Consider the following 17,810-nt stretch of genomic DNA (forward strand, 5'->3'; position numbering starts at 1 on the left):
CCGGTCTCCTGGAGAATAGGGCGGGGCCTCGCCTCATGTAGGCGTGACCAAACATTCTAGCCCTCCTCCCGCCCTAGATTGACGCGGGCGTCGTGACGTCTGGCTCCTCTCGGAGTTTCCCGGGCAAGGGCGGGTCACATGATCCAGTTTTCGCGCGAAAACCGGTGGCTGCTGGTACGGCGGAGCGAGCACAGAAATGGCGGTGAGGAGCGTGCTTCTCTTGGGCGGGCGGTGTTCAGCGGTCTCGGCCTACTTTACCGGGTCTTTTCCTCCAGTGGCAGGCCTGAGTCCGGGACGGGTCGTCTCTGCGCCCCACACGTGGCCCTAGGCCTCTGGTCTCCATGCACTGTGGGTGGTGGGGGTGCAGGGAGTGGAACTCAGAACCTCCCGCGTGTAGGGAAAGCGCGCTACCACGTAGCTGCATGCACCGCAATCCACTTGTGTTGAAATAAGGTTTCACAGTCGGGCGGTAGTGGCGCAGCCCTTTAATCCCAGCATTCGGGTGGCAAAGGCAAGCGTATCTCTGTCTTCAAGGCCAGCTTGGTTTACAGTGCAAATTCCAGGACAGTTACACAGAGAAACCCTGTCTGGAAAAACTAAAACAAGAAAGAAAGAGAAAGGGTCTCACTAGATCAGCCAGGCTGATCTTGAACTCACTCTGTAGTTCGGGTTAACTTTGAACTTGACATCATCAGGCTGACTCAACTTCTGGGTATTCGGGATTACATAACTTGTGACATCAGGCCCGGCTTCCCTGCTCTTAGTGTTAGGGGCTCATGACTCTGACTTGTTAAAGAGTAAAGGTCTGTTCTTGACTTCAGTTCATGTTCCTTGATGTCTCTTAATCATCACTTCTTGTCCCAGCACCCAGCATATTGTTGAGGTTCCAGTAGATGATAAACGGCTGAAAACAAACAAACAAACAAACAAAAAAACCCACAAAACTACATAGCCCCCTTGGTTTTTCATAAGAGAGATGTGACCCAGTAAGGGCGGAGATGCCCCTTGATGGCCTCAGATCATTGCAAGCAGAGGACCCAGCAAGTGGAAAGGACTCAAGGCTAAAGGGCTTCCATGTCCCTGAGAACAGTGCCTGGCAGACAGGAGACTGCCAGCCAGCGGGGAAGGCCCCGTGATAGCCAGGTGGGTGTCAGCCTGTGTCCCTGCTGTGTCTGATGGCAGCCTCTCTTGCAGGAATCTTCTGAGTCCTTCTCGGCAGCATCTAGCCCTGCCCAGCAGCGCCGACGCATCAGTGATCCCCTCACCTCCAGCCCAGGCCGCAGCTCCAGACGTGCGGATGCCCTTACCTCCAGCCCTGGCAGAGACCTCCCTCCATTTGAGGATGAGTCTGAGGGGCTGCTGGGCACTGAGGGGCCTGTTGAGGAAGAAGAGGATGGCGAGGAACTCATTGGTGATGGCATGGAGAGGTATTTTCAGTCTCTGTCTTGGCTAGCTGGTGGTTTAGCAGAAGGACCCTTGTGTCTGGTGGCCTGGCCTTGGGAGCACATGAGTGTATAAACTTGGTAACTTTGAATGTGGCATGGTTCAGGTTGGGGAGAGACAGTTTCAACAAACACTGTGGAGATCCATTTAGCTAACTATATACAGCTCAGACTAGACCCTAAGGCCCAGGCAAGCCCCAGCTCAGGAGAAGAGGAGGACCCATAGAGTCTGATCTGAAGAGGCATGCCAACTCAGAAAGATGGGAAGTGGACTGCAAGTGTTTTCTCTCTGCCTTTCTTAACACATTGGGTAGTGCTTCTGAAAATGAAGGTTTAGAGTCAGTCAAACTTGACCCAGCATGCATCAGGCCCTGGGTCAGAAGTGTTCAGGGTTATATACAGACTTACTGAAGGTGGAGGCTGACTGCTAGGAAGCCGGGTGTAAGCTTTGCCAGTAAGTACAGTTAGATTCCTACTTTAGCCTTACCAGCAATTACAGCTGGGATCAGGTACGAATTATATGGGCACCTAGGAGCCTTGTGGCATGCTCCTTTTTTGCCCGGGGGGGGGGGGTGATATCTGAGGTGTGAGCCATCAGAGGGACTGTCAGGGGTCTTCTGCACCATCCGGTTCTTTGCTTTAAGCAAAGACTAGTTAACTGAGAGTAGCTATGTGGTGTGTGTCTGGCTATGGGAGGAATTGATCCAGATCATCCTGGGCTCAGGGTCAAGGGCTTCCCCCTGTGCTCCCTCCCTATCTGTCTTCACTCTTGGGTTATACATCCTCTTTAAAGTGAGAGGACCTTGGGGAGGGTGCCTAAAGATGTCTGAAGACTATCTGATATAGTGACAGTTTGTGTGGAAAGAGGCTAATTTATGTATTATAAGCCTTACCCTTGTAAGAGTACAGCGCAGGGATGTTCACTGCATGCTTTCTGAGCGCCGTTTCCGTTGCCCCACTGAGGTCCCTCCTGCCTGTGGATCCCAGTTCCCAGCCCCATCACAGCCACCCAACTATCTCTTTCTTCATCTCCATAGCTCTTCCAGTTCTGAGCATGTGGCCAGAACTGGGATCGTATGATACTTGTCCTTTTGTGCCAACGTTTCACTCAGCACAGTGCTTTCAAAGTTCAGTCTTTTTTGAAAAATGTATGGGTGTTTTACCTGCATATAGATCTATATACCACATACATGCCTATGCCCACAGAGGCCAGAGGAGGATATCAGACCCCCCTGAAACTGTAGTTAATCTATGGTTGTGAGCTGCCGTGTGGGTTTCCAGAAATGAACCCAGGTCCTTTGCAAGAGAAGCCAGTACTCTGAACTACTGAGCCATTTCCAGCCCCTCATTTTTTTTGTTTGTGTTTCAAGTCAGGGTTTCTCTGTGTTACAGCCCTAACTATTCTGTTTACTTTGTAAACCAGTCTGACCTTGAACTCACAGAGATTTGCCTGCGTCTGCCTCCCAGAGATTAAAGGTGTGCACCACCACACCCTGCTGCTCATTTTCTTAGTACTGTATTTTAAAAATATCTCATTATATTGTTCATTGTGTGTTTATGCATTGCTACACATGCCATGGCATGCATGTGGAGGTCAAAGGACAACTTGTTGAAATTTCTCCTTCCTCTGTTGGGTTTCAGGGACTGAACTCACATCAGGTTTGGAGACGAGTCTTTAGCCATTGAGCCATCTCATTAATCCAGAAATGCTGTATTAAGGCATAAAGGTTTTGAAATTCCATGAGACCCAGATTGGTTGGTGTGTTTTGCTGTAGACTAACTAATTGTCACTGTTTTGGGTGACTGAAATCCTCTCAGGGTCGGAACAGACTTTCCTCAGAAACCATTGGTGAATTCTGCATAATTCAATAGACTTTTACTTGATATGACTTTGGTGATGTGAGATTGTTTGTTTTGAGAGGGTAGTTTGGGAACATTGACCAGAGAAAGGGGGCAGCCTTAACAGTTAGCCTGAGGAAGAGAACTCCAGAGGTCCGCTTCCCTGGGAGATGCTGGCTCCTGGGGGGAGGCCCTGAGGAAAGAGCTTGCAGCCTTTTGGACTATAGAATCATATCACCTACTCAAAGATGAAACGGCACTGATGCGATGGGACTCTGGGACTCACAAATCACAGGGAAGACGCTGCCTGGCTCTCTGTGTTAGACAGTACTTCCCTCAAGTACCTAACAAGTGGTCACCTGGAAGGAGACTGCTTGATGGTCTTGGAATAGCTCAGAAGGTTGAGCCAGTAGGTGTGAGCTTTTCAGGCAGCCAGTCTGGCTGGGTTTTCAGAAAGGGTATGCTCAGGTTGGGAGAGGACACAAGGTGGGTATAACCCCTGGACCCACTGTGCTCCGAAGCCTTTCTGGTGTCAAGGTCTTGGCTTCCTCTGATTCCATTTTCTTCTTTAAACATTTGGTTTGGTTTTGCTGTGTGTGTGTGTGTGTGTGTGTGTGTGTGTGTGTGTGTGTGTGTGTGTGTGTGTTTGGTTTTTCAACACAGGGTTTCTCTGTGTAACAGTTCTGGCTGTCCTGGAACTCACTCTGTATACTCACTCTGTATGTAGACCAGGCTGACCTCGAACTCACTGAGAGTTCTGCCTCCCCAAATGCTGGGATTAAAGTCATGTGCCACCAATGCCCAGCTTGACATTTTTTTTTTTAATGACTTTATTTTATGTGTGTTGGTGTTTTGCCTGCATGTATGTCTGTGTGAGGGTGTTGTCAGGTCCCCTGGAACTGGAGTTACAGATAGTTGTGAGCTGCCATGTGGGTGCTGGGAATTGAACCTAGGTCCTCTAGAAGAGCAGGCAGTGCTCTTAACCACTGAGCCATCTCTCCAGCCCATAATTCCTTCTCCTTATTGGGACTAAGCAGCTCTCTGGAGAGCTTCATTTCCTGCCTGCTCCTTAAAATAAAAATTGTATATTCTTGAGTGTCTGCGTGTTTGTGCGCTTGAATGTATAGGTGCCTTCAGAGGCCAGAAGGAGTCAGATCCCCTGAAGTTGGAGGTACAGGTTGGGTTATGAGCTGCCTGACATGAGTCAGGTCCTCTACTGAGCCCTCTCTCCAGCCCAACGTCCTTTATTGTAAAATACACTTAATTTTAGTGTGTGGCTCAGTGGCATTCATCTGAGTTACTGTGTAGCCATCTCCAGAACCTTTTTATCTGTTCCCCATAAATGCTGACTCTCCACTCACCATTTGGCTATCTTTCTCTGAGTCTGACCCCTCTGTGGACCATATGGTAATGGTATGGCTTAATCCCCTAGTATGAGATCCTCAAGATCATCCATGCTGCAGCACCTGTCATAGCCCCCTTTTGGTTTGGTTTTTGTTTTTTGGATTTTCAAGACAGGGTTTCTCCGTAGCTTTGGAGCCTGTCCTGGGACTAGCTCTGTAGACCAGGCTGTCCTCGAACTCACAGAGATCCACCTGCCTCTGCCTCCCGAGTGCTGGGATTAAAGGCGTGTAGCACTATCTCCCATGCACACCAGAAGAGGGCACCAGATCTCATTATGGATGGTTGTGAGCCACCATGTGGATGCTGGGAATTGAACTCAGGACCTCTGGAAGAGCAGCCAGTGCACTTAACCTCTGAGCCATCTCTCCAGCCCCATCCCCCTTCTATTTTAAGGTTGAGTAATGACCTACTGTGTGGATGGGTTTATTCATTGGCCGTCCTGGGATTTTATCACTAACCCATTTATTAGATTTTTTTTTTATTCTCACCCTTAAAAGTAATCATAGATTTTCTTCAGAATGTGCTTAGTAGTCATTTTAATTTTAACTCATGAGATCTTTTCTTCTCACCCATGTGTCTTCTCCTGTTCTCTTCTCATAATGGTGTTAATTTTTAGAATTTGGCTTTCACTATGTGTCCTTGATTGGCCTCAAACTCTCAGAGATCCGCCTGACTGTGTTTCCTAGGACGGGGAGAAAAATGGTGTGCACTACTACACCTGCCAAAGATGGTTTCTTTTTTTTAACTTAAAAAGTTATTTTATGTATGTGGGTGTTTTACCTGCATGTATGTCTGTGCACCACATGGTGACTTTGGAAGCCAAAAGAAGGTATCAGATTCTCTGGCACTGGAGTTACAGACAATTGTGAGCTGCCATGTGGGTGCTGGGAATGGAAACCAGGTCCTCTTGAAGAGCAGCCAGTGCTCTTAACCCCCAAGCCATCTTCTCAGCGTCTTTATTTTTATTTGTATATGGTCAAGTGCATCTGTGCCTGTGTACACATTAGGTGCAGGTGCCTAGTGTGGGTGCTGGGACTCCAACTTTAGTCCTCTGCTAGGGCAGTATGTGAGCTGGGTGTGGTGGCACATACCTTTAAACCTAGTATTCAGAGTTCTGAGTTCTAGGACAGCCAGAGCTACACAGAGAAACCCTGTCTTGAAAAGCAAATAAATAAATAAATAAATAAATAAATAAATAAATAAATAAATAAATAAATAAAAACACTATGTACTCTTACCACTGAGCTGTCTCTAGTCCTATACGTGTTCACACTGTTGAGAGCTGACTTGATTAGCTAGCTTGCATTTTCACTGGGGTTGTGGATTTTAGAGATTCTCCCACAGTTATTATCCAAAGCCCATATTCTATTGTGTTTATTGGGTTTTCCTAGTTTTTGCCCTGTTATAAGTCCCCAGTTTCTCATAAAGCGTTTAGGAGTGGATGAGATGGCTCAGTGGGTAAAGGCTCTTGCTGCCAAGCCTGACGCCACCCGGAGCCCATCCACAGAACCCACTCCCACAAGCTGCCCTCTGACCTCAAACATTCACCCCCCCCCCCCATGCACACATTAATGTAGAAAGTAAAAAGTATATATAGACAGATCTCTTACAGAGGATACAGGTTTGATTCCCAGCTCCTGTTCCAGGGGATCCAACACTGTCCTCTGGCCTCCATGACACTGTTAGACAGGCACGCATGCAGGCAAACCACCACCACCCCCCCCACATACACACACACATCAAAATAAATCATACACACATTGCAAAAAAATCCCCAGTTTGTTCTTGGCTGTGACAGTTTCGTGCTTTCTAATTTCTGATGAAAATGGTGCCAGTTAGAGATTTTTAAATGATCTCATTTGATGCTTTCCTTGATAATTTTCTCAAGGTTGGGTAGTGCCTTGAGGAAGAGACTGACTGCATAAGGGGAAGCATTGGCCTCGTCCATCATATACCACCAGCAGGTGGTGCTGTGACTGTGTGACTTGTTCTGCCCAGACTCACATGACTGGATCCCATGGCTGTGCACCTCATGCACACAGATGGACCCCCTTTGCATCCCGGGAGCTTGTATCTCCTTGATGAAGTGCCCAAATAATGTTCTTCAAACTTGCAGCCTTCTGTTTGCAGCTGTCCAGCCAGGGCCTTGTAAGCCTGTGGAGCAGACCCCATTTCCAGGTGGAGACTCATTGACTGTTGTTGGCCTCTCTCAGAGACTACCGTCCCATTCCTGAGCTTGATGTCTACGAGGCAGAGGGATTGGCCCTGGATGATGAGGACGTGGAGGAGCTGACAGCCAGTCAGAGGGAGGCAGCCGAGCGGGCCATGAGGCAGAGAGACCGAGAGGCTGGCAGAGGCCTGGGCCGCATGCGCCGGGGGCTGCTGTATGGTATGTCTGGTGGGCATCTCAATCAAAGGGGCCACTTGGACCTCTAGAACCTCAGGAAGTGGGGAAGGCCTGGGTGGCAAGTGTTGTGGAGAGGATGCTGGGAGAAGCTTGCTTACAGGGGGGGTCTTGCTACTCAAGACAGTGACGAGGAAGATGAGGAGCGGCCTGCCCGTAAGCGCCGACAGGTAGAGCGCGCCACAGAGGACGGAGAGGAGGATGAAGAGATGATTGAGAGCATTGAGAACCTGGAGGATCTAAAGGGACACTCAGTTCGCGAGTGGGTGAGCATGGCGGGACCCAGGCTGGAGATCCATCATCGCTTCAAGAACTTCCTGCGCACGCACGTGGACAGCCACGGCCACAATGTCTTCAAGGAACGCATCAGTGATATGTGCAAAGGTGTGTTCCTAATAGGCTGGGGTGGAGCGCAAAGGTACAACCCTGGTCTTGAGTGAGGTCCTGGGCTCAGTCTCAGCACTGAGGGGTGATGTGGCCTGTGACCTGTATCCAGCCATCAAGGCTGCCCCTGCTGGCAAACTGAACACATTGTGCACAGGAACATTTTGTGACAGGGACAGAACCAGAGGCATCCTTTCAGAGGAACCCAGGGTTTCCCACATCTGCACCAGAGCTGGGCTGTTTGGGGACATGCTTAAAAATGTACTCGTACCCTGTGGGGTTTTCTCGTTTGTTTTGTTTTGGCAGTGTCGGGTTGAACCCAGGGCCGAGCACATTCTAAGCATGTGCTCTGCCACTGAGCTACTCCCCAACCTCTGCATTACAACTTTGATGCAAAAGTGGTCGCATTTCTATGTGACAACAACATTTGCTCTAAAGAGTATGACAGTGTGGGGCTATGGTAGCCCCTCCAGAAATGGCTATAGGTTTTTTCCCATGGCCTGCCTATTCCTCCTGGATATGACATCCCCAGAGATATACATGTTGTTAATATGTCCCTTGGCTCTCTTTTGCCCGGCCACAAGCATTGGGCCTATGGTGCAAGCTGGACTTTCTGGTCTACTCGGGTATAGTTTGGGTGGAGATCTTTGGCCATCAGGGTTCTGAGACATTAGCTACCTTCATGGCCCCAGGCTATGTCGTCAATCACACCCACCATCTCCCTCAGAGAACCGAGAGAGCTTGGTGGTGAACTATGAAGACCTGGCAGCCCGGGAACATGTGTTGGCATACTTCCTACCTGAGGCACCAGCTGAGCTGCTGCAGATCTTTGATGAGGCTGCCCTGGAGGTGGTGCTAGCCATGTACCCCAAATACGACCGCATCACCAACCACATTCATGTGCGCATTTCCCACCTGCCTCTGGTGGAGGAGTTGCGTTCACTGAGGTAAGCAGGGGTGTTGGAGAATTGTCGGTACAGCCAATCCACTGTGCCAATAAAGCAACCTTGAATCAAAGGACAGAGTCAGCAGTTGGCTGACCCGGATTAGCCATAAAGTTCTTGGAGGATTTAGCAAGGCGGCTAGGGAAAACGGGAAGAAATTACAGGGAATTTCTGGGGCTGGTGGTTTGGGGAAGATGTGGAGAGAAGGTCAGCCTGTTGTTCTGCTTTCCTTGGATTTTTCAAGTCTTTAATCTCCATATCTGACTCCCAAGTTTTTATTACAGTGGAATAAATTAAGTAAACGTTTCATCTGGCACCCCTACTTTCTCATTTGGGACTGCCAGCTCAAAAAATGACAAGGAGACTTTTATTAATTATGAAAGCTTGGCCTTAGCTTAGGCTTGTTTCTAACTAGCTCTGATAACTTAAATTAACCCATTTCTGTTCATCTGCATGCTGCCGCTTGGCTCAGGGGTTTTACTTCACCTCCTGCGTGTCCTGCTTCTTCTCCATCTTCTCTGGGGTCCCTCCCCTGCCTAGATTCATCTCATCTTTTCTCTGCCCAGAAGACCTGCCTAACTCTTCCTGCTTAGCTATTGGCCATTCAGGTCTTTCATTAATAATCAATCAGAGGATGCCTTAGCAAAGACACACCTTCACAGTGTACAGAAAAGATTATTCCACAACCCGGAGAGAGAACAGGGCCTAATCCAGAGGGTGGGGTAGGAAGTACCCCCCAGCCTCTGATGTGCTTGCTACCTCCCACACCCAGGCAGCTGCACCTGAACCAGCTGATCCGTACCAGCGGCGTGGTGACTAGCTGCACTGGAGTCCTGCCTCAGCTCAGCATGGTCAAGTATAACTGTAGCAAGTGCAACTTTGTACTGGGGCCTTTCTGCCAGTCTCAAAATCAGGAGGTGAAGCCTGGCTCCTGCCCTGAGTGCCAGTCAACTGGGCCCTTTGAGATCAACATGGAGGAGGTGAGTAACCCAGACCTGTCACAGCATCCTTGGTGTGCAAGGCCTAACCCATCTCTGAGACCAAGAGACCTTAAGGAAGTTAAACATGACAGAATTAGCCAGGTTGGCCTCAAGACTTTAAGAATTCAATATGTTTGAAGCTAGGGAATCCTGTTTGGTGTCCACACATTTGTGTTCTCTAAAGAAAAGGGCCAACAGGGCCTACTTTTCTTCCTGTCCACCCCAATAGAGCATCTATGTGCCCATCACATGGACATCTGGACCACCTGTTGATTTGTTGGTAGAGCCTGGCTAGCTCCCGGTACCTTTTGTGGGGGTCTCCAGGGTTATAATCATTTGGATCCTGCAGAATCCTGCTTGGGAGATTCATGTACCTCTGCTCTGAGGTCTTGGATACAACATGCACATCTTCCATCTGCAGTTGGGGATCATGGTTCTCGTGGAGATGCCTGCTGCCTCTTACTGCCTGGCTCCCAGGAACGTTAGCACTCTTCCCACTTTCCATAGTTCTGAGCTGTCTTTAGGGCTGCCTGGACAGGAAGTTGCCTGTGACAGTGTCAAGTCCAGGTCTGCTTCACTTGAATGACCTAGCTCCAAGGCTCACTTAGCTGTGCCTCTCTCCATTTTTTGCAGCCCCACTTAGTCATGTCACAAACTTGGACACTGCCCCCAGGACACTAAGCTATACTAGTTGGGATCAGCAAGTGGGGTCCAATGTGTGCTGGCCCTGCTGGCTGCCTGCCTGCTGTGTTATTTGGGTCTTAGTTTTTATTACATTCTGGGGGGAGGGGCTGGTCCACAGTTCTCATCTTGTGGAACAACGGATTTTTCAGAGATTTGGATGGCTAAAGTCACCCACTCAGCAGTGCCCTAAGGATCAGGCAAGCATATGGATGTGATTGTGTGCTTTTGGGTTTTTTTGTTTGTTTTTTTTTTGGGTCGAGGACTTACTATGTAGTCCTGGCTGGCCTCCAATTCACAGACATCTACCTGTCTTCGCTCCCTGAGTTCTGGGCCACCATCACCGGACATTGTGTACTTTAGGCCCCTGTGTCTTATGTGTCATTCAGCTCTGGGTTCCTGTAACTAACCTGATGTGATTGACTGGAAGGATTAAAGCTATGCTTGACCCCCATGGCTTTGGGGCCTGTGTGTGGCAGTGATGGCGTGTGGTACAGCAAACTGCTTATCTCCCATAGTCCCCTTCAAGGCCATGTCCCTAGGACCTAAGGCCTCCCACAAGGCTCCCTCATCTCTCACACATGAACTGAAGCATCAGTGCCTTCTACAAATAGGCCATCGGGAGCATTTGCAGCCCAGACTGTAGCATGCAGTCTCTTTTCTGGACTGTAAGTGAATTAGTGGGGTATTTCAGCACATGACACAACTCTACCGTGTGGTCCTGCTCTGCTCTTGTGGGTGCTAATACACATGGCCCAGCTTGATCCTCATAAGATACCCCCTTCTGCCAAGAATTACACTACTCATGACTGCGCTAGTGTGTTCTCACAGGCAAATCTAGGCTCCAGGGTGTAGAACAGAGGCTAGAGCCCAGGAGAAAAAGACGCTGCCCAGGGATGGCAGGTGAAGGGACTCACTGGGTGGCAGTTGTCCCGCCCTTGGTCTCTGTGGCTCTTGTGTCCTGCTTATTCTTTGGGGGCTACAGCCAGGTCAGAGCACACGGGAAAGCCATGCTTTGTGGAGAATAGTTGGTCATGTAGGAACCATGATATTTTCTGTTCTAAACAGACCATCTATCAGAACTACCAGCGTATCCGAATCCAGGAGAGTCCCGGCAAGGTGGCAGCTGGCCGGCTGCCCCGCTCCAAGGATGCTATTCTCCTTGCTGATCTGGTGGACAGCTGCAAGCCAGGAGACGAGATAGTGAGTGGATGTTGCCAGGAACTGGTGGGACCTGCTATGGCCAGTGGGGGTGGGGTCAGTGTCCAAAGTGGGGCTCAGCCTGGCACTAGCTTTTGAATCAGGTGAAGAGCTTTTCTCCAGCTTATTGGAGTGGTGGGTGTCACTCAGCTTTGCTGTGACAATACATTAGAGGTACAACATGTCAGATTGGAGGAGGAGACGTTTATTCTGGGTCAGTCTCAGTTTTAGTCCATGGTCTTGGGCCTGTGGCTGTGGCTGTGGCTGCACAGTGCATTAAGGCAAGAATGTGAGTGAGGAGGGAATGTGGTTGCTCACTTCATGGGGCCAGAAAGAAAGCTGGAAGCAAGGGGTTGTGTCAGGGTCTAGGTATCCCCTCCAAGGGCACACCCTAAATGACCTCACTAACACTTTGCAGTTGTGCCAAGTTGAGGATAAAGTCTTTAATCCAGTGTAAACACAGGAGGAAAAGTTCGTGTTTCTATACTTCCTGAGTTGCTCATCTTGTTTGCAGCATAAGGAGCTTGGAGTAGAAATGGGTTGGGGGAGTAGCATGGATGTAGACCCTACTATGGGGACACCAGGTTTCACCCTCTGACATGTGACCTCACCCTCCCAGGAGCTGACTGGCATTTACCACAATAACTACGATGGCTCACTTAACACTGCCAATGGGTTTCCAGTCTTTGCCACTGTCATCTTGGCCAACCATGTTGCCAAGAAGGACAACAAAGTGGCCGTCGGTGAGCTAACCGATGAGGATGTGAAGATGATCACCAGCCTTTCCAAGGACCAGCAGATTGGAGAGAAGGCAGGTGGCTGGGCAGGGGTACACCTGGAATCTCTGGGAACCAGGCACCTTACCCCCAAGGCTGGGTCTCTGAATATTGGCATTAGGGTGGGGGGCGAGAAAAGCCTGCACCCTGCAGGAGGACCATAAGCTGGGGACAGCAGCCCCGGCTCTGTCTCTAGAGGCTGGAAGTCCAAGACTGAAGGTCCACTTGGGATAAGGGCCTTCATGGTATGACAGAAGATTCCATGTCCTTTTGAGTGGAGCCCACTGTATATGGTGCTGAGCCCCGCTGACATAATTACTTCTTCAAGGGTCCCCTGGTAGGCTTATGCTTCACAGCACTGTCCTCTGCCGCGCTGTCTTAGCTGTCAGTCATGCTGCTTTGAGCCTCTCAGAAGGTTTTACTTATGGATTTATCTGTGCTCTAAAGGAAAGAGTCTGTCCTGGTTTGCTTTCTATATCAAGACCATAACCAAAAGCAGCTTGGGGAGGAAAGAGTTTATTTAACTTTTCACTCACCGATTATAGTCCATCACCAAGAGAAGCCAAGGCAGGGACTTAAGTCTCTTATCTGCCTGCTAGGTCCCAGTCTCATGGGTCTCCCTCCATTCCTCAGATCTTTGCCAGCATTGCGCCCTCCATCTATGGGCATGAAGACATCAAGAGAGGCCTGGCTCTGGCCCTGTTTGGAGGGGAACCCAAGAACCCAGGTGAGCCCCTCTTATCAGGTCTCCCTGCAGGGATTATGGGGCCTGTGTTTTGTTTTTAAACATCAGAGTTACCAAGAGTACTGCATGGGCCTCTGATTAAATCACAGGGGAGGATGCAGTGAGCTTGGACTCTGTGCTCACTGTGGTCCACTATAATGGGCTGTGTCTCTGCTGGTTAGCTGTGGTCTAGTCCCGGGCTGTGACTTCACCACCGTCTCAGGTGTACAGGGCACAGTCAGGGTTTTGTGACATGTGTGCTATTTTGGTTGTGTCCCAAAGCTCCATGGCTCAGTCCTCTGGACTCAGCGTACTAGGGCTCTGGGGCTGGGTACCCCCTGCAGAGACCCACCTTTGCTTTGCTGAGGAGCAGGTGGGGGATCCAGCCTATCCTCTGACCCTCCTTCCTGCCTCCCCGCATGCCTTCTATCTCCATCCCTGCCTCCTCCTCCAGGTGGAAAGCACAAGGTTCGGGGTGACATTAATGTGCTCCTGTGTGGGGACCCTGGCACAGCAAAGTCTCAGTTCCTCAAATACATTGAGAAAGTGTCTAGCCGTGCCATCTTCACCACTGGCCAGGGTGCATCAGCCGTGGGTCTCACAGCATATGTTCAGCGGCACCCTGTCAGCAGAGAGTGGACCTTAGAGGCTGGAGCCCTGGTTCTGGCCGACCGGGGAGTGTGTCTCATTGATGAGTTTGACAAGGTAGGTCTCTGGGATGATGGACTCTGGGGCTGAGCTCTCAGTGGTGGGAGGGCTTTGTTAGAGAGTGGTGAGTTCTCCTGTGATGCTCTGTTGTGCAGATGAATGACCAGGACAGGACCAGCATCCACGAGGCCATGGAACAGCAAAGCATTTCCATCTCCAAGGCTGGCATCGTTACCTCACTGCAAGCCCGCTGCACTGTCATCGCTGCTGCCAACCCCATAGGTATGTCTGCTGTAGAACGCAGAGTGTAGACCTTGAGGATGGTGGTAGACACAGCTCCATCTCCTAAGTCCTACCGGATGGGGACCAGGGAGGAAGGACTTGGGACCCCAGGGTGATGGTGCAGCAGTTCTTACACCATCCTTGGGTGCTGTCAGATACTTTGTCCAGATGAGGCTGGGGCTGTACCCATGCTCAACCAGTAGGTGGCTAGCACCCAGGATTCCCTTTATCTTCCACTGATCAGACTGGGGCTTTGCGTTGGAGCAGCTCTGGTTCTAATGGAATCTGACAGTGCCTGTGATCGCCACCTCTTTGGCCCACCTCTGCCTGGGAGGCATTCTGGTCCTGGGAAAGCATCCACAGCCCGGGGTGGTGGGGAGTGGAGGTGGATGAATGCACTCACTGAGAGCTCACCTCCTTGTGTTTCAGGGGGCCGCTATGACCCTTCACTGACTTTCTCAGAGAATGTAGACCTCACAGAGCCCATCATTTCCCGCTTTGATATCCTGTGTGTGGTGAGGGACACTGTCGACCCAGTTCAGGTACACCCCTACATCCCTGGTGCCAGCTGTAGGTTCTGGGCCATTGCCTGAAGCTTGGACTGTGCTGTGTGCTGGACATGGGGTTGACAGTGTATGTGAATGATCATTGCCTCATGACCAAGTGTCATCCTGACCTCTTAGGGCTTCCCCAGTCCTTCCCTGGCTGGCTAATCACAGACTATGCATACCCTGTCCTATATCCCTTTCTAGCTCTGCCCTCTGACCCAACGGACTGCTGTTGCCTAGGTTGGTTGCATATTTGCCTGCCAATTAAAAGAGTAGATTGTATGGCACCTGTCCTCCCCATGGACTTTGCTTTGTGGCTACCATATGTTCCACATCCTGCCTGCACCTGCTGGTTAAGGGATAACTGTCCAGCTGTGCCCTCGCCAGCTCTGCAGCTGCTGTCTGTGTGCTAAACGATCCCATGTGCCTGCTCTCCCTCAAAAAGGCAGCCCTGGGCTTTAAATGTACTCTTCCCCCTAGAGTGCCCTCCTCACCACCGTCACCATTTGCCTCTTAGTTTGTCCTGTGGTGAGAGGCCTCTTGGCCACTGAATTCTCCTTGGTTCCATTACTCTATTTTTTTCTTTCCTTAGCTTCTTACTTTCCATTATTTTTGTATTGTTTTTGATGGTTTGGTTTTTGAGACAGGGTCTCAACAACTGTGTTCAAGAAATTCTCCTGTCTCAGCTCCTGAGTAGCTGGGATTGTCTTCGGTGCACAGCTGTCTCCTGCCCCTCTAAGCCTATCGCTGCCCTCCATGCTCATAAGCTTGCCTAGCCTCAAACATGTGTGGCAGTCACTCTCCTTGCTGTGTGTAGTTTTTCCTGTCTTTCTAATCCCACCCTTATATTTCACCCCACCCCCATCTCTTGTCTTAGGATGAGATGCTGGCCCGTTTTGTGGTTGGCAGCCATGTCAGACACCACCCCAGTAACAAGAAGGACGAGGGGCTGACCAATGGCAGCATCTTGGAGCCAGCCATGCCCAACACATACGGCGTGGAACCCCTGCCTCAGGAGGTCCTGAAGAAGTATATCATCTACGCCAAGGAGAGAGTCCACCCAAAGCTTAACCAGATGGACCAAGACAAAGTGGCTAGGATGTACAGTGACCTAAGGAAGGAATCTATGGTGAGCTGGGGGACATGGTGCTGCCTTTCTGACCCAGATATGAGTCAGGGTCAAAGCAAGCAATATTAAGGAGAACCTCTGGGGCTTGGCATTGCTCTATTGTGAGTGCCAGGCGCCTGCCTTATATGGATAGGACCCTGGTTCCATCCCCAGCACTGGAAAAAAAATGGCCTTCCATATTTTAACCATCGGGTTACTGATGAACTGTAACTGTGTTCAAGAGGGTCATAGTCTTTGATTGCTTAAGTTCTGTATTAACATAAACCTTACCAAAATCAACATGAGAGCTGTGCTGTTTTGGGCTCTCTGTTTTAGTATGGGAATGCAAGGCCACTGACTGTTACCACACCTAACCAAGATACCAGCTGGGGTTTTTTGTATGGGGTTGTGTTTGTCTTTTCCATTTTGATGTTACCACTATTTTCAGAGCATTCAGCTTGGTTCTTACAGAAATGATGGCTTCTCTCATCATTGTTCTAGATCCCATAATATTCAGTGTAAGCTGGGCACAGGGGTAGCAGAGCAGAGTAATGCAAACTAGGTAAGGGCAGAATAGCCAGTGGTGTTAGTGGTGACCATAGACCTGTTTTTGCATCTGGCTGCCTGGCATTTAGTCCCTTCTGCCTCTCCTCCTGAGAAAGGCCCACACTGTTCTCTGCAGGCAACGGGCAGTATCCCTATCACAGTGCGCCACATTGAGTCCATGATCCGCATGGCAGAGGCCCACGCACGCATGCACCTTCGGGACTACGTGATGGAAGATGACGTCAACATGGCCATTCGGGTGATGCTGGAGAGTTTCATTGACACACAGAAATTCAGTGTCATGCGTAGCATGCGCAAGGTGGGTATGGCTGAGACCAGGTTCCTAGCCTGTTTTGGGTATTGAGAAGCTCTGACCTGGAACCTAGGTTAGCTGTGGCCTAGGTGAGCTCCTGCCCTGATGGCTCAAGCTGTGAAGGTGGCCTGACATGACCTCTGCCCTCTATCTGCAGACTTTTGCCCGGTACCTCTCCTTCCGGCGAGATAACAATGAGCTCCTGCTCTTCATACTGAAGCAGCTGGTGGCTGAGCAGGTGACATATCAACGCAACCGCTTTGGGGCCCAGCAGGACACCATTGAAATTCCTGAGAAGGACTTAGTAGACAAGGTATGGGAGAACAGGGCAGGGCCAGGGTTTGTTGCTCTTTGGAGTTTGCAGCCATCTTTAGTGTGCCGGCAGGTTCCAGCGGCCTTGTCCGAGTACCTGTGAAGCTGATGAAACTCAGGTTTCGAGCTCTGAACCAGCATAGCCCTTCCAGAGGTGAGGGGTGGCATCCTCCCCTGTTAATGGCTCTGATGTTCTTTTTCCAGGCCAGGCAAATCAATATCCACAACCTCTCCGCCTTCTACGACAGCGAACTCTTCAGAATCAACAAGTTCAGCCGTGACCTGAAACGCAAGATGATCCTACAGCAGTTCTGAGGCCAGCACCAGACCCCTGTGTCTGGACACGGCTCAGCCACCACTCTGCAGACAGACACAAAGCCCACTTCCACCAGGGGCTCAGTGCTCCTTGTGATGATAGCACATCCTCAGCCATGACCCCCTGGGCCCAGGCTAAGGTGTAAAATGACTGTATTTATTCTGCTTACCTCTAGAGAGCTTCTTGGTAGGACCCTCTGCCCAAGGTTCAGCAGCCTCCCAGAGTGCCTCATAGCTGGTGTTCAGTGGCTGGGGTGTGTTTGGGTGACACACTTTACCAGAACTATTGCTGTTTTGGCATGAGTTTTGTTTCTGGGCTGTTTCTTCCCCTTTTAGCCAAAGAGCAACTTAGAGGTATTTGCAGACTTTCCTAGAGCATTCTGGGAGCCTGTGCTCCTATTTCTTCCCACCTAACTGTGCCTTTATTCACTTTTTGTACAGTTTTTTTGTCTCTGTAGTTTATTTTTTAATAAAGTTAAATACAATCTAAATACTGCCATTATTTTGATTCTGGTTTGAGTGTGGCTTTCCAGGACTTCTTTGAAGCCTTTTCCACCTGCCCCCAGTTTCAGTAAGACATAGGTCTGGTTATATCTGCTTTGTGGGTGTGCCCTGTACTTTGGGTTTAAATGTCTTCCTTAAGAGTCATGACTAGGGCTGGAGAGATGGTTCAGAGGTTAAGAGCACTGACTTCTTCCAGAGGTCCTGAGTTCATTTCCCAGCAACCACATGGTGGCTCACAACCATCAATTATGAGATCTGGTGCCCTCTTCTGGTGTGCAGATATACAGGGAAGCAGAGTGTCGAATACATAATAAATAAATAAAATCTTTAAAAAAAAAAAAAGAAGAAGAAGAAATCATGGCTAATGTAAGTTCATTGTTTTTTAATTCAAGGTCTCACCATGTAACCCTGCCTGGTCTGGAACCCAACTTGAGATCCTCCTGCCTCTGCCTCCCA

At 49.8% G+C, this 17,810-nt stretch overlaps 1 protein-coding gene across 1 annotated transcript; it reads left to right on the forward strand.

Annotated features, from left to right (window-relative positions):
• The first annotated feature begins 48 nt into the window (after nucleotides 1-48).
• On the forward strand, nucleotides 49-17,341 carry Mcm2 (minichromosome maintenance complex component 2). The gene is made up of 16 exons (XM_027428668.2): nucleotides 49-202; nucleotides 1,195-1,427; nucleotides 6,899-7,074; nucleotides 7,213-7,473; nucleotides 8,201-8,420; nucleotides 9,190-9,397; nucleotides 11,147-11,281; nucleotides 11,898-12,089; nucleotides 12,688-12,781; nucleotides 13,233-13,483; nucleotides 13,582-13,708; nucleotides 14,138-14,250; nucleotides 15,134-15,385; nucleotides 16,047-16,229; nucleotides 16,381-16,536; nucleotides 16,740-17,341. The coding sequence occupies exons 1-16, from the start codon at nucleotides 197-199 to the stop codon at nucleotides 16,848-16,850; spliced, it is 2,718 nt and encodes a 905-aa protein (XP_027284469.1). The 5' UTR covers nucleotides 49-196; the 3' UTR covers nucleotides 16,851-17,341.
• Nucleotides 17,342-17,810: the final 469 nt, after the last annotated feature.

This window comes from Cricetulus griseus, chromosome 8 (assembly GCF_003668045.3).
Source record: "Cricetulus griseus strain 17A/GY chromosome 8, alternate assembly CriGri-PICRH-1.0, whole genome shotgun sequence".
Taxonomy (NCBI): Eukaryota; Metazoa; Chordata; class Mammalia; order Rodentia; family Cricetidae; genus Cricetulus; species Cricetulus griseus.